The sequence below is a fragment of the Oncorhynchus mykiss genome, chromosome 4 (genome assembly GCF_057628025.1).
Source record: "Oncorhynchus mykiss isolate SJ-2025 chromosome 4, ASM5762802v1, whole genome shotgun sequence".
NCBI lineage: Eukaryota > Metazoa > Chordata > Actinopteri > Salmoniformes > Salmonidae > Oncorhynchus > Oncorhynchus mykiss.
Window position 1 is genome coordinate 88,645,256 of NC_143025.1, and position 13,994 is coordinate 88,659,249.

A 13,994-nucleotide genomic window follows, 5' to 3' on the forward strand; every position below is an offset into this window, starting at 1 on the left:
CTGAACCAGTGATATCATACTGTTTAGTCTGAACCAGTGATATCATACTGTTTAGTCTGAACCAGTGATATCATACTGTTTAGTCTGAACCAGTGATATCATACTGTTTAGTCTGAACCAGTGATATCATACTGTTTAGTCTGAACCAGTGATATCATACTGTTTAGTCTGAACCAGTGATATCATACTGTTTAGTCTGAACCAGTGATATCATACTGTTTAGTCTGAACCAGTGATATCACACTGTTTAGTCTGAACCAGTGATATCACACTGTTTAGTCTGAACCAGTGATATCATACTGTTTAGTCTTCTTTACATTGTTTTCAACCAAGCTCCCTTCTCTTCCCATGATGCTTTGTGCCCCAGCCTGAGACGGAGCAGCAGCAGGGAAGACGCACCTCTCTGGAGAAGTTTACACGCAGCGTGGTCAGTTGCTCTACTTCCTGTTTCCTGTCTGTCTGTCTGTCATCCATCTACACATAGAGATGAATTTGACCACAACTTTGTTACAAAACGTCTAATCTGAAACCAACAAGGAAACCATCATACTAATTCCCTCCTCTCTTCAGGGCAAGTCACTGACGGGCAAACGGCTGACAGGCCTGATGCAGTCGTCCTGACCAGGCCCGGGGCTGGAGTAAGACAGCCATGCCCAGAGGATCTGCTCTGCTGTGGGGAGAGGGCTAGATGTTGATGCTGAGAGGCCTAACTGGGGCCTGGACACAACGTCATCTACATAACTGACTCCAGATCAGTTCCCTGAGCTCCAGTGGAGGACAGACAGCATGCAATACGTCACCTAGATCTGATACGGGGACAGTGCTGTCTTTGTCTTTTTCTCAAATGTCACTCTATTCCCTATATAGTGTACTACTTTTGACCAGAGCCCTATTTTGACTAGTTTGTCCATAGGGCTCTGGTCAAAAGGTGTGCACTATAAAGGGAATAGAGTGACATTTGGGAGGTACATATTGTGTAGTCTATCGACATATAACTCTATCCAATACTCTCTGTCTTACTTAGGTTCCTTTAATCGATTCTAGAACCAAATGGAATGTTATATAACTCTATCCAATACACTCTGTCTCACTTAGGTTCCTTGAATCGATTCTAGAACCAAATGGAATGTCATATAACTCTGCCTGCTACTCTCTGTCTCTCTTAGGTTCCTTTAATCGATTCTAGAACCAAATGGAATGTCATATAACTCTGCCTGCTACTCTCTGTCTCTCTTAGGTTCCTTGAATCGATTCTAGAACCAAATGGAATGTCATATAACTCTGCCTGCTACTCTCTGTCTCTCTTAGGTTCCTTTAATCGATTCTAGAACCAAATAGAATGTCAGACTTGTTCTACTCTAGCTCGGCTTATATTACTACAGTATAATAGCTTATTGTAACGATTACACAACTCTTTTGTTCAATGACAGAAACATTAAAATGCTTAAAACTTGGAGCACTTTGACTGACGTTATAATGGGATTTAGAATGAGTCCACTCACTGGGGACTGCCTACGGAGCATTCAGAAAGTATTCAGACCAATTCACTTTTTCCACATTTTGTTACGTTACAGCTGTACTCTAAAACGGATTTAATAGTTTTTTTCCCCTCATCAATCTACCTACAATAACCCACAATGACAAAGCAAAAACAGGTTTTTAAGAAATTTTTGCTAATTTTATTACAAATAAAATATCAAGGACATTCACTTTGTCATTACGGGCTGTTGTGTCTCGATTGATGAGGTAAAAAAACATGTATTTAATCAATTTTAGAATAAGGCTGTGAAAAACGTGAAGGGGTCTGAAAAGTTTCCGAATGCTCCGTATATGGAAGTACATGGGAGGGAGAGGGGGAAAGAATAGAACATATTGATTGAAAACATGTTTGGAAAATCTGTTAGGCTTTTCAGCCTTGATGTTATAAAGACATGCAGACTTTTTTAATTGAAGCACATTGTTATATGGGGGAACATGACCTTCTTAACATTCCAAGTTTGCGTCACAAAATGGCACCCTTATTCTCTATAGCGCAGTCCTTCTGACCAGCTCCCTATCAGTCCTGGTCAAAAGTAGTGCATTAAATAGGGGATAGGGTGCAATTTGGGACGCTGACCCCACATTCCATCCGAGCCCACCTCTGTCGGGGTACAGGGCCCCCGAAAAAGCTCTCTTATATGGGAACGATGACATACTGTGTTAGGACGGTTGAGTATAACAGTATATATGGACAGCATTTTACACAGTAATTGTAAATTAAATACAGTATCATAATTTTAAAAAAGAAGGACAATGACACAAATACAGCTGATGTTTATCGATGTTTTGCAGAAATAGCTTGTTTTTCAGACTTCACTGAAATCAATCTGTATGCGATTTTGTCCGGCTACCCACCTTCAAAGTGAATGTTCCCATGATCAGGGAGAAACTACATTCACAATAAACACTGCATGTGTCGTCTCAATCGGCAACTACCTTAAAATGGTGCATGTTGCAGACCAAGCGCTTTTGCATTGAATCCTGGCCATTGAATGCATAGGGATGGGCTGCCACCTAGTGGTTGAGATAAGAAGTGCAGCTCCAAGGGGCCAAGGTTCCGGTCTATAGAGGCCCACAGTGGAGGTGTCATAATACCATAAAACCTAGCAGTCAAACAGGGAAATGATTCCAATCTTTTTTCCTCCATTCATTTTCCCCATAGGGGATTTCAGAAACACTTAAAATAAGGGCTGTGTTTTGTGTACTTTTGCCGTGGCATGAGGTTTTGATGACCATGTAATCTGTCTCGAACAAGGTGACTTATCAATATATTCGGTTCTATTTACTCTCAGATTCAAAAATGATAATTAGCATCAAAGTAGACATCACGCAAAACTACAAATCCCTGCAAGCTCCTGCACGTCATCTCTAGCTGACACCTTTGCTAACAGGTATTGTGTCAATTTAAACCGGAGTTTTCATCCGGTTTATAGAGACCAACATCAGGGTTGGATCTGGTTTATAGAGACCAACATCAGGGTTTCATCCGGTTTATAGAGGCCAACATCAGGGTTTCATCCGGTTTATAGAGTCCAACATCAGGGTTTCATCCGGTTTATAGAGACCAACATCAGGGTTGGATCTGGTTTATAGAGACCAACATCAGGGTTGGATCTGGTTTATAGAGACCAACATCAGGGTTGGATCTGGTTTATAGAGACCAACATCAGGGTTTCATCCGGTTTATAGAGACCAACATCAGGGTTGGATCTGGTTTATAGAGACCAACATCAGGGTTTCATCCGGTTTATAGAGACCAACATCAGGGTTGGATCTGGTTTATAGAGACCAACATCAGGGTTTCATCCGGTTTATAGAGACCAACATCAGGGTTGGATCTGGTTTATAGAGACCAACATCAGGGTTTCATCCGGTTTATAGAGGCCAACATCAGGGTTGGATCTGGTTTATAGAGGCCAACATCAGGGTTGGACCTGGTTTATAGAGACCAACATCAGGGTTGGATCTGGTTTATAGAGACCAACATCAGGGTTTCATCCGGTTTATAGAGACCAACATCAGGGTTGGATCTGGTTTATAGAGACCAACATCAGGGTTTCATCCGGTTTATAGAGACCAACATCAGGGTTGGATCTGGTTTATAGAGACCAACATCAGGGTTTCATCCGGTTTATAGAGACCAACATCAGGGTTGGATCTGGTTTATAGAGACCAACATCAGGGTTTCATCCGGTTTATAGAGACCAACATCAGGGTTGGATCTGGTTTATAGAGACCAACATCAGGGTTTCATCCGGTTTATAGAGAGCCAACATCAGGGTTGGATCTGGTTTATACAGACCAACATCAGGGTTGGACCTGGTTTATAGAGACCAACATCAGGGTTGGACCTGGTTTATAGAGACAACATCAGGGTTTCATCCGGTTTATACAGACCAACATCAGGGTTGGATCTGGTTTATAGAGGCCAACAGCAGGGTTTCATCCGGTTTATAGAGGCCAACATCAGGGTTGGATCCGGTTTATACAGACCAACATCAGGGTTGGATCTGGTTTATAGAGGCCAACATCAGGGTTGGATCCGGTTTATACAGACCAACATCAGGGTTGGATCCGGTTTATACAGACCAACATCAGGGTTGGATCTGGTTTATAGAGGCCAACATCAGGGTTGGATCTGGTTTATAGAGGCCAACATCAGGGTTGGATCTGGTTTATAGAGGCCAACATCAGGGTTGGATCCGGTTTATACAGACCAACATCAGGGTTGGATCCGGTTTATACAGACCAACATCAGGGTTGGATCTGGTTTATAGAGGCCAACATCAGGGTTGGATCTGGTTTATAGAGGCCAACATCAGGGTTGGATCTGGTTTATAGAGACCGACATCAGGGTTTCATCCGGTTTATAGAGGCCAACATCAGGGTTTCATCCGGTTTATACAGACCGACATCAGGGTTTCATCCGGTTTATACAGACCAACATCAGGGTTTATCCGGTTTATAGAGGCCAACATCAGGGTTTCATCCGGTTTATACAGACCGACATCAGGGTTTCATCCGGTTTATAGAGGCCAACATCAGGGTTTCATCCGGTTATAGAGTCCAACATCAGGGTTGAATCTGGTTCATAGAGACCAACATCAGGGTTGGATCTGGTTTATAGAGACCAACATCAGGGTTGCATCTGGTTTATAGAGACTAGACTGTAGATGTTATAGCCTGTAGATGTTATTTTTAGATTAACTAACTTCTTAGTAATGACTCGGGACGTCGGGTTTGATACGAAAGCTTATTTTAGTAAGAATACTTGTTTACGTTACATTTAACAACAATTGTTTTGGTACAGAGCAATGCAGGTAAGATGCTGTTGGAAAGTCAGCCACAATCACCCGCACCTGCACATAATTGGCGCGTTATCACTCATTCCTCTCGCAAGGCATTCTGGGACTTGCAGTCAAAAAGCGTAATTCAACACAACCCAATACAATTACATATGCAAATAAATCTAAAGAAATATCTTTAGATACAGCTCAAAGAATAAACTTAAACATTAACTCTGTAACACATTAAAGTTACAACATCCTCCCCCCCCGATGAACAATTGTGTTCATCTAGATCTCTAGGCAGTATATCAACTGAATAGGTCTCCTCAACAAAGTCCCTGAAGCAGTACGAACTGAACATGATCTAACTAAGCCATCTCGGCCTGGAAACAGTTCCTCAATCTTTCCTAGTTTCCAGGTTTGTCTGGGTAGGTTATCTTCTCCAATGAGTACAACGTCACCCGCTTTCAGTGGGGTGGGCTGTGGTGTGTCCCAGCGGTGTGCTGACTTTAGATCCAGCAAGTAGTCCCTTCGCCAACTGTTCCAGAAACTGGTCACAAGTCTCTGCCTGTACTTCCATCTGCGTGTCATTTCCCGCTTGTGTAACGTTGGGTGCTGAGTGTCACTTGCTCCAGAATGCATCACCTTCTCATGTTGGTACTGTATCAGCATTTCTGAGTATCTGTACTTATTGGGCAGAACCCATGGGTGCTGCTCTCTGAATGTGAAGTTGGACTGTTGCAGTCTTCCTCCTACACTGAGTAGTTCGTGTTCGTCCAGGAAAGGTTTCAGTTCTCTGATTTTACAGTCATTGTTTAGGCTTTTTCCTGCCTTCAGTAGTTTGATCTCCTGTCCGAAACTCTGTTGTTGTGTTACCTTAATCCAGTACTTTTCTGCATCGAACAGTTCGTCAGCAGTCAGTTCACCTTGCATCTTTATGGTTGTACGAGCATTGGCTATGAATCTCTTTATCCAGGCGGTGACTCTGAACACTCTTTTCAGTTTGCTGTACCTTTCAAGCTCCAACACAGGTTCAGTGCTGTCTGTGCTGTTTGCTGCGAGTTGTACAGTAGCCTGGCAACTGGACTTGAGTTCTATATTCACCTCATCCGGAACCTTGTTATCATCAGTCTCTTCGGACTGATTGGGTGATGTCAGAATTCTGGGTCCATTCCACCATAGCTCGCTCTGTGTCAAGTTTCTAACAGTTTGTCCTCTTGTAGGGAGGTCAGCTGGATTAGTTGTCCCTTCAATATGTGACCATGACTCTGGATTGGTCAAGGACTGGATCTCCGTCACTCTGTTCGCAACAAACTGTTTCCATTTCTGAGCTGAGCTGCAAATCCAATGCAGCACGATCATCGAGTCTGTCCACATGTTAATCTGTTTTTCTTCCATTTTCAGTGTGGTCATCAAGTTGTTTGCTAGTCTCGCTCCAATCACAGCTCCCATGAGCTCCAGGCGTGGCAGCGTCATTTTCTTAAGTGGGGCTACCCTGGACTTGGATGCGACTAGACTTGTTGTTTCCCTGTCTTGTGACTCACCTTGCAAGTAAGCTACTGCACTGTAAGCCCTTTCACTTGCATCACAGAACACGTGTAGTTTCAGGGTGTGGTTATTCTGTGGCCGCATGTCTGTTCTGTACCACCTTGGTATGGTGAGCTGGTGTAACTGGGGTAGTTCTGAACACCACTGTTGCCATTCTCGTGTCAGATCAGGTGGTAATTCTTCGTCCCAGCTGAGTCCCCTCTCCCACATTTCCTGGAACATGCACTTGATCCTGATGGTGAAGGGAGTTAAGAAACCAAGAGGGTCGAAGACACGTGCAGACGACTGCAGAACACTTCTCTTTGTGTTTTCCTTTTGCCTTAGAATGCTCAGTAGCGGCCTGAGGTCAAACACAAAGTCATCCGTTTCCGGCCTCCATACTAAACCTAAAACCTTCAGCGCTAATCCTTGTGTTTCTAACGTCAACGGGTGGTCAGTTGTCGTACTCTCCTCCCATTTTGTTTTCAATTCAGGAGAATTGGTCATCCACTTGCAGAGGTCCATGCCTGCATTCGACAGCATTCGCTTTGCAGTTGTTGTCACAAGGTAAGCCTCTTCAACATTGCGTGAACTTGCAATGAAGTCATCTACGTAGAGTGACTCTTTCAGTATCTCTACAACTTCTGGTTGTTCTGTTTCATATTGTTTCAGGTGCTTCCTGATTGTAGCTGCCAGCAAAAATGGACTTGGGGAAGCTCCAAATACCACTCTTTTCATCCTCAGCACACGCAGCTCCTCTTCATTTTCTCCCCTTGGTGGGCCAGTGAGCCATAGAAATCTCACGGCGTCTCTTTCTCTCTCTGCTAGGGATATCTGCAGGAAAGCTTTCTTGATGTCTGCCATGAATGCGATCTCATGTAGTCTGAACTTTATCAGAACGCTGAGCAGATCCGGATTCAGGTTCGGTCCTGTGAGTAGACAGTCATTGAGAGATGGACAGCCATCTTCATGGGACGAGGCATCAAACACCACTCTCAGTTTTGTTGTCACCTTATCTTCTCGGAGTACTGCATGGTGAGGTAAGTAGTATTTTACGTTGTCTGCACTTGATGCGTTGTCCTTGGGCACGTCCTCTGCCATATCTTGTTGTAAGTAGTCTTCTACTACTTCATTGTATCTGCTGTACAACGTCACATCCTTCTTCAGCCTTTTCTTCAGACATTCAAACCGTTTCTTGGCGATTCTATAGTTGTCTTGGAGTTCTGGCATTTCTCGTTTCCATGGCAACTCCACATGGTATCGTCCATCTTTGAAGGTGGTTGTTTCCTCAAACCTTTGTAGAGCCTCGGTTTCCTCTGAGTTCTGTGTTTTCTCGCTTAGAATACCCAGAGACTCAAGCTCCCAGAATGCATGCAATTGCTTGGAGACTAGTGTGTCTTCATCAAGTGGGATGAACATGCAAGTTGCCTCGGCGACACTTGACATGGACACGGGTCCCTGCACCGACCATCCAAAGGTGCTCTCTAAAGCAACTAGCGTCTCCGTCAGTCGCTCCACTCTGCCTGATACTATCTGCCAGTAGTAGTCTGCTCCTATCAGGACAGAGAGTTCAGGATCATTGTCATCTCCTGGAAAGTCTGCGAGCTGCAGTCCCCTTTTACTGAGCTCATGCTGAATCCGTTCACCAGGAACCTTCATCACAGCTGTGCACACTTGTGGGGTTTCAATTGCCTCTATCTCTATTCTCTGCTGTTTGTCCCAGACATTCTCCAAGATGACTTTCACTGTGTTGCGTTGGGACGTTGCTGGGGCAGAGGAGCCAAACGTGTGAAGAGTGAGTGCCTCTTGTCTGATTACTGGTAGCTTCAAGCCCTTCACAAGGTTTTCATGTATGAAGCTTCTCTGACTGCCTCCATCTAGTAAGCAACGAGCTATCTTCCTGCCCGATGGGCCTTTTACCCATGCCTTTGCCGTTTGTAGCAACACAGTGTTCTGTCCATCTGGTTTCATCTTCACTGAATGGGGAATAACTGAGGAAACAACAGCATCTACAGAAACAGTAGGGGGTTGCACCTCCCTCCTCTTACTGGTACAAACCGCAATGTGATGTCTGCTTCCACATGTTGCACATGACACATCTTTGACTTTACAGAATTTTGCTATGTGTCTCTGTCCTAAACATACAAAGCATCTTCCCATGTTCTTTAGTTTCTCTTTGCGTGTAGCAATATTGTAGTCAGTGCAGTTTTCTGATTTGTGGTCTGCACTGTCACAAAATAGACACGTTTGTTGTTCCTTCTGGCTGGTTGTATGCAGTGCTGCAGCAGAGGGCATGTTGGGTCTTTTTGTTTTCATTTCATTGGAGAAGCATGACTTGTTCCATGGTTTGCTCTCTTTCTGTTGGTTGTATGATCTTGTCATTTGTAGCGCTCTCTCCCTGCTCTGAACCTCTTTCTGTAGGAAACTGATAATCTCAGACACTTTCCATTCATCATCTACTCCCCTCTGACGACTATAGTCAAGAGCTATGTCCTCTGGAATCATCTGCAGTAAGATTGGGAATAGTAGGCTTCCATAGGTTTCTGACATTACACCCAGTGATTCCAGGCTCCTAATCTGAATTTCACATTCATCATATAGCTGCCTCAATGCATTTAGATCAGAGGATTTCTTCACAGGTGTGAGATTCAGCAGCTTTGACATATGAGCACTAATCACAAGATCTTTCCTTCCAAATCTGCTCTTGAGTAGAGTGATTGCATTATCATAGTTACTGTCTGTTAACATCAGTCCTGCTACTGCCTTTGCAGCTGGTCCAGTAAGATATGTTTTCAGATAGGTAAACTTCTCTTTTTTACACAGTGAATCATTGTTGTGAATAGCAGTCTCATATTGGCTCCAAATCTCCTGCCACATACTGACATCTCCATAGAATTTCTCAATAATCAACTTCGGAAGCCTTACTGATTGTCTCTGTGATATGTTTGAGTTAGCGTCACTCACCCGGGCTGGTAGTGGATTGACGTCCTGTTTCTTCGTTATCACTCTTTGTGCACGGCTCTTCAGCATGATAATGCGTTCATTGTAATCCTCCGTGCATGCAATCTCTGCCTCCAATCCGTCCAATGGCGTTAACTGTTCAATTCCACGATCGAGCTCAAACAAACTGTCCTCCTTAGCGGATAGCAATTCCAACAATGTACTCAAGTGATCGGTATCCGGATTTGACTGGGATATTTCCACGTCAATCTGATTCAAAATCCGCGTTGTTGCGCCTCGAATGGTACCCCGCTTTCGTCTCATTCTTTCTGCTTCATGCCGACGTTCCTCCTCAGCCATTTCAGCCACTTCTTCGTCGCAGCTCATATCCCGGGTTTCGGCACCAAATTTTAGATTAACTAACTTCTTAGTAATGACTCGGGACGTCGGGTTTGATACGAAAGCTTATTTTAGTAAGAATACTTGTTTACGTTACATTTAACAACAATTGTTTTGGTACAGAGCAATGCAGGTAAGATGCTGTTGGAAAGTCAGCCACAATCACCCGCACCTGCACATAATTGGCGCGTTATCACTCATTCCTCTCGCAAGGCATTCTGGGACTTGCAGTCAAAAAGCGTAATTCAACACAACCCAATACAATTACATATGCAAATAAATCTAAAGAAATATCTTTAGATACAGCTCAAAGAATAAACTTAAACATTAACTCTGTAACACATTAAAGTTACAACAGTTATAGCCTGTAGATGTTATAGCCTGTAGATGTTATAGCCTGCATAGTTCTTGCACTCCAAATTGAAAAGTTAGACACATCTTTACACTGTAGCCATTCTAGCAGATGCTCTCCAGAGCAACGTACAAGGACCACATTCAACAAAGCAGGGTGAAACTATTTAAAAGCACAGCCATCTCATGTAAACCCTCAAAGTCGAGTGTCTGAAGTGTCTGGAGCAAGGTTTTAACTTCTGAGTATAACGCAAACCAGTTAAAACTAATTAATTGTCAGGGGGTAAGTAAGGACTTCTTCAAAATCTTTATTTCAACACAAAAACAAACACAAACTTTCAACAAAGTACCCAAAACGGACACAGTATGATATCCATATAAAATCGATGGTCTCCGAACTAAAACAAAATTATATTGACACATATATTTCTTGGAGTGGGAAGTTGGCATGGTGATATAAACAGGAAGACATGTTGTTAAAATGTCTGACATGAGGGGGGAAGAATAAGGAAAACATTAAAATGTTATTGACATCATGGATGCATCTCAAATGGTACACTTCCTTAAATACATTACCGGGCAAAACCTTTAGAAAACCTACTCATTAAAGGGTTTTTCTTTATTTTTTACTATTTTCTACATTGTATAATAATATTGAAGACATCAAAACGATGTAATAACACGTATGGAATCATGTAGTAACCAAAAACAAATAAAAATACATAATACAAATACAGATTCTTCAAATAGCCACCGTTTGCTTTGATGACAGCTTTGTACACTCTTGGCATTCTCTCAACCAGCTTCATGAGATAGTCACCTGGAATGCATTTAAATCTGACAAGGTAGGGCTGGTATACAGAAGATAGCCCTATTTGGTAAAAGACCAAGTCCATTTTATGGCAAGAACAGCTCAAATAAGTAAAAGAGAAATCACAGTCCATCATTAGTTTAAGACATGAAGGTCAGTCAATATGGAACATTTCAAGAACTTTGAAAGTTTATTCAAGTGCAGTTGCAAAAACCATCAAGCGCTATGATGAAACTGGCTATACAGTTGAAATGTGTCCTTTGGTCTGGTGTCCAAATTGGAGATTTTTGGTTCCAACCGCTGTGTCTTTGTGAGACGCGGTGTGGGGGAACAGATGATCTCCGCATGTGTATTTCCCACCGTGAAGCATGGAGGAGGAGGTGTTAATGGTGTGGGGGTGCTTTGCTGGTGACACTGTCTGTGATTTATTTAGAATTCAAGGCACACTTAACCAGCATGGCTACCACAGCATTCTGCAGCGATGTGCCATCCCATCTGGTTTGGGCTTTGTGGGACTATCACTTGTTTTTCAACGGAACAATGACCCAACACACCTCCATGCTGTGTAAGAGCTATTTGACCAAGATGGAGAGTGATGGAGTGCAGCATCAGATGACCTGGCCTCCACAATCCCCCGACCTCAACCAAATTGAGATGGTTTGGCATGTTGGACTGCAGAGTGAAGGAAAAGCAGCCAACAAGTGCTCAGCATATGTGGGAACTCCTTCAAGACAGTTGGAAAAGCATTCCAGGTGATGCTGGTTGAGAGAATGCCAAGAGTGTGCAAAGCTGTCGTCAAGGCAAAGGGTGGCTATTTGAAGATTCTCAAAAACAAAATATATTTTGATTTGTTTAACACTTTTTTGGTTACTACATGTGTTATTTCATAGTTTTGATGTCTTCACTATTATTCTACAATATTGTAGAAAATAGTAAAAAATAAAGAAAAACACTTGAATGAGTAGGTGTTCTCAAACTTTTGGCCACGGTAGTGTATGGGTACAGTGGTGTATGGGCCGCGGCGGTCTAAGGGCCACGGCGGCGTATGGGCCACAGCGGCGTACGGGCCACGGCGGCGTGCGGGCCATGGCAGCGTATGGGCCATAGTAGAGCACTACACAAGGAATAGGATACCATTTGGGAAGTAGCCCACACATTTACTTTACTTCATGATTGTCTGTGGAGAAACAATATAACATGTTTTTTAAAAAAGCACAAAACAAAATAAGAAAATTGCTTGTAAGACATTTCCAGCCGTGACACTGTAATTAGTTTTTGCATTAAATACTATATATATATATTTTTTAACAACATCGCTAAAACATCTTCAGGTCTTCTGCCACTATATTTCAGGATTGTATTTCGGGCTATAGGTTTCCTTCAGGGTTCTTCAAATCTATCCAATAGTCCTATAAGAAATCTATCCAATAGTCCTATTAGAAATATATCCAATAGTCCTATAAGAAATCTATACGAAATATACAGTATATTACCTGTGTTCAGTGCAATCTATTAACATATTGTTGACATAGAAGAACCGGAATCAACATAGAAGGACCTGAATCAACATAGAAGAACCTGAATCATTTTAGAAATCATTTGGAGTTTTACATGAAATGTTTTGGAATGATATGCAAAGTGGAAGGGAAGCCTATAAAACAAGTTGACATTTACTAAATACATCAAATAAATATGTTCAATAACTGACTGAAACGTGGAGGATGTGAGGTATCCTATGCACCCGCTGAATGATAACGATGTACTATTGACTGACTGAAACGTGGAGGATGTGAGGTATCCTACACACCAGCTGAATGATAACGATGTACTATTGACTGACTGAAACGTGGAGGATGTGAGGTATCCTACACACCAGCTGAATGATAACGATGTACTATTGACTGACTGAAACGTGGAGGATGTGAGGTATCCTACACACCAGCTGAATGATAACGATGTATTGACTGACTGAAACGTGGTGGTAGAGCTACGAGGTGTGTATGTTGTGTATGTTCTTGACCATGTAAGTGTGAATACAGCGCCTTCAGAAAGTATTCACACCCCTTGACTTTTTCCACGTTTTTGTTGTGTTACAGCCTGAATTTAAAATTGATTACATTTAGATTTTGTGTCACTGGCCTACACACAATACCCCATAATTTTAAATGTAACCTTTATTTAACTAGGGAAGTCAGTTAAGAACAAATTCTTATTTACAATGACAGCCTATCCCGGCCAAACCCGGACGACGCCGGGCCAATTAGGCACCGCCCTATGGGACTCCCGATCACGGCCGGTTGTGATACAGCCTGGAATGGAACCAGGGTCTGTAGTGACACATCTAGCACTTAGATGCAGGGCCTTAGACCACTGAACCAGGGTCTGTAGTGACACCTCTAGCACTGAGATGCAGGGCCTTAGACCACTGAACCAGGGTCTGTAGTGACACCTCTAGCACTGAGATGCAGGGCCTTAGACCACTGAACCAGGGTCTGTAGTGACGCCTCTAGCACTGAGATGCAGGGCCTTAGACCACTGAACCAGGGTCTGTAGTGACACCTCTAGCACTGAGATGCAGGGCCTTAGACCACTGAACCAGGGTCTGTAGTGACACCTCTAGCACTGAGATGCAGGGCCTTAGACCACTGAACCAGGGTCTGTAGTGACACCTCTAGCACTGAGATGCAGGGCCTTAGACCACTGAACCAGGGTCTGTAGTGACACCTCTAGCACTGAGATGCAGGGCCTTAGACCACTGAACCAGGGTCTGTAGTGACACCTCTAGCACTGAGATGCAGGGCCTTAGACCACTGAACCAGGGTCTGTAGTGACACCTCTAGCACTGAGATGCAGGGCCTTAGACCACTGAACCAGGGTCTGTAGTGACACCTCTAGCACTGAGATGCAGGGCCTTAGACCACTGAACCAGGGTCTGTAGTGACGCCTCTAGCACTGAGATGCAGGGCCTTAGACCACTGAACCAGGGTCTGTAGTGACACCTCTAGCACTGAGATGCAGAGCCTTAGACCACTGAACCAGGGTCTGTAGTGACACCTCTAGCACTGAGATGCAGGGCCTTAGACCACTGAACCAGGGTCTGTAGTGACGCCTCTAGCACTGAGATGCAGGGCCTTAGACCA

The 13,994-nt window shown here is 43.4% G+C and overlaps 1 protein-coding gene and 1 long non-coding RNA gene across 2 annotated transcripts in view; one reads left to right on the forward strand and one right to left on the reverse strand.

Moving 5' to 3' along the window:
* The window catches only part of rgs6 (regulator of G protein signaling 6), a 147,872-nt gene extending 146,418 nt beyond the window's left edge, over nt 1–1,454 (forward strand). Inside the window, exons 17-18 of the mRNA XM_090233233.1 lie at nt 368–427; nt 571–1,454. Coding sequence (XP_090089359.1) covers nt 368–427; nt 571–621 — 111 coding nt within the window. The 3' untranslated portion in view covers nt 622–1,454. The remainder of the gene's footprint in view (nt 1–367; nt 428–570) is intronic.
* An 8,881-nt stretch (nt 1,455–10,335) lies between these two features.
* Nucleotides 10,336–13,824, reverse strand: LOC149984175 (uncharacterized). The gene is made up of 2 exons (XR_016495490.1): nt 13,744–13,824; nt 10,336–13,358 (listed from the first exon to the last, which is right to left on the reverse strand). It is a non-coding gene; the product is annotated as an uncharacterized LOC149984175 (long non-coding RNA).
* Nucleotides 13,825–13,994: the final 170 nt, after the last annotated feature.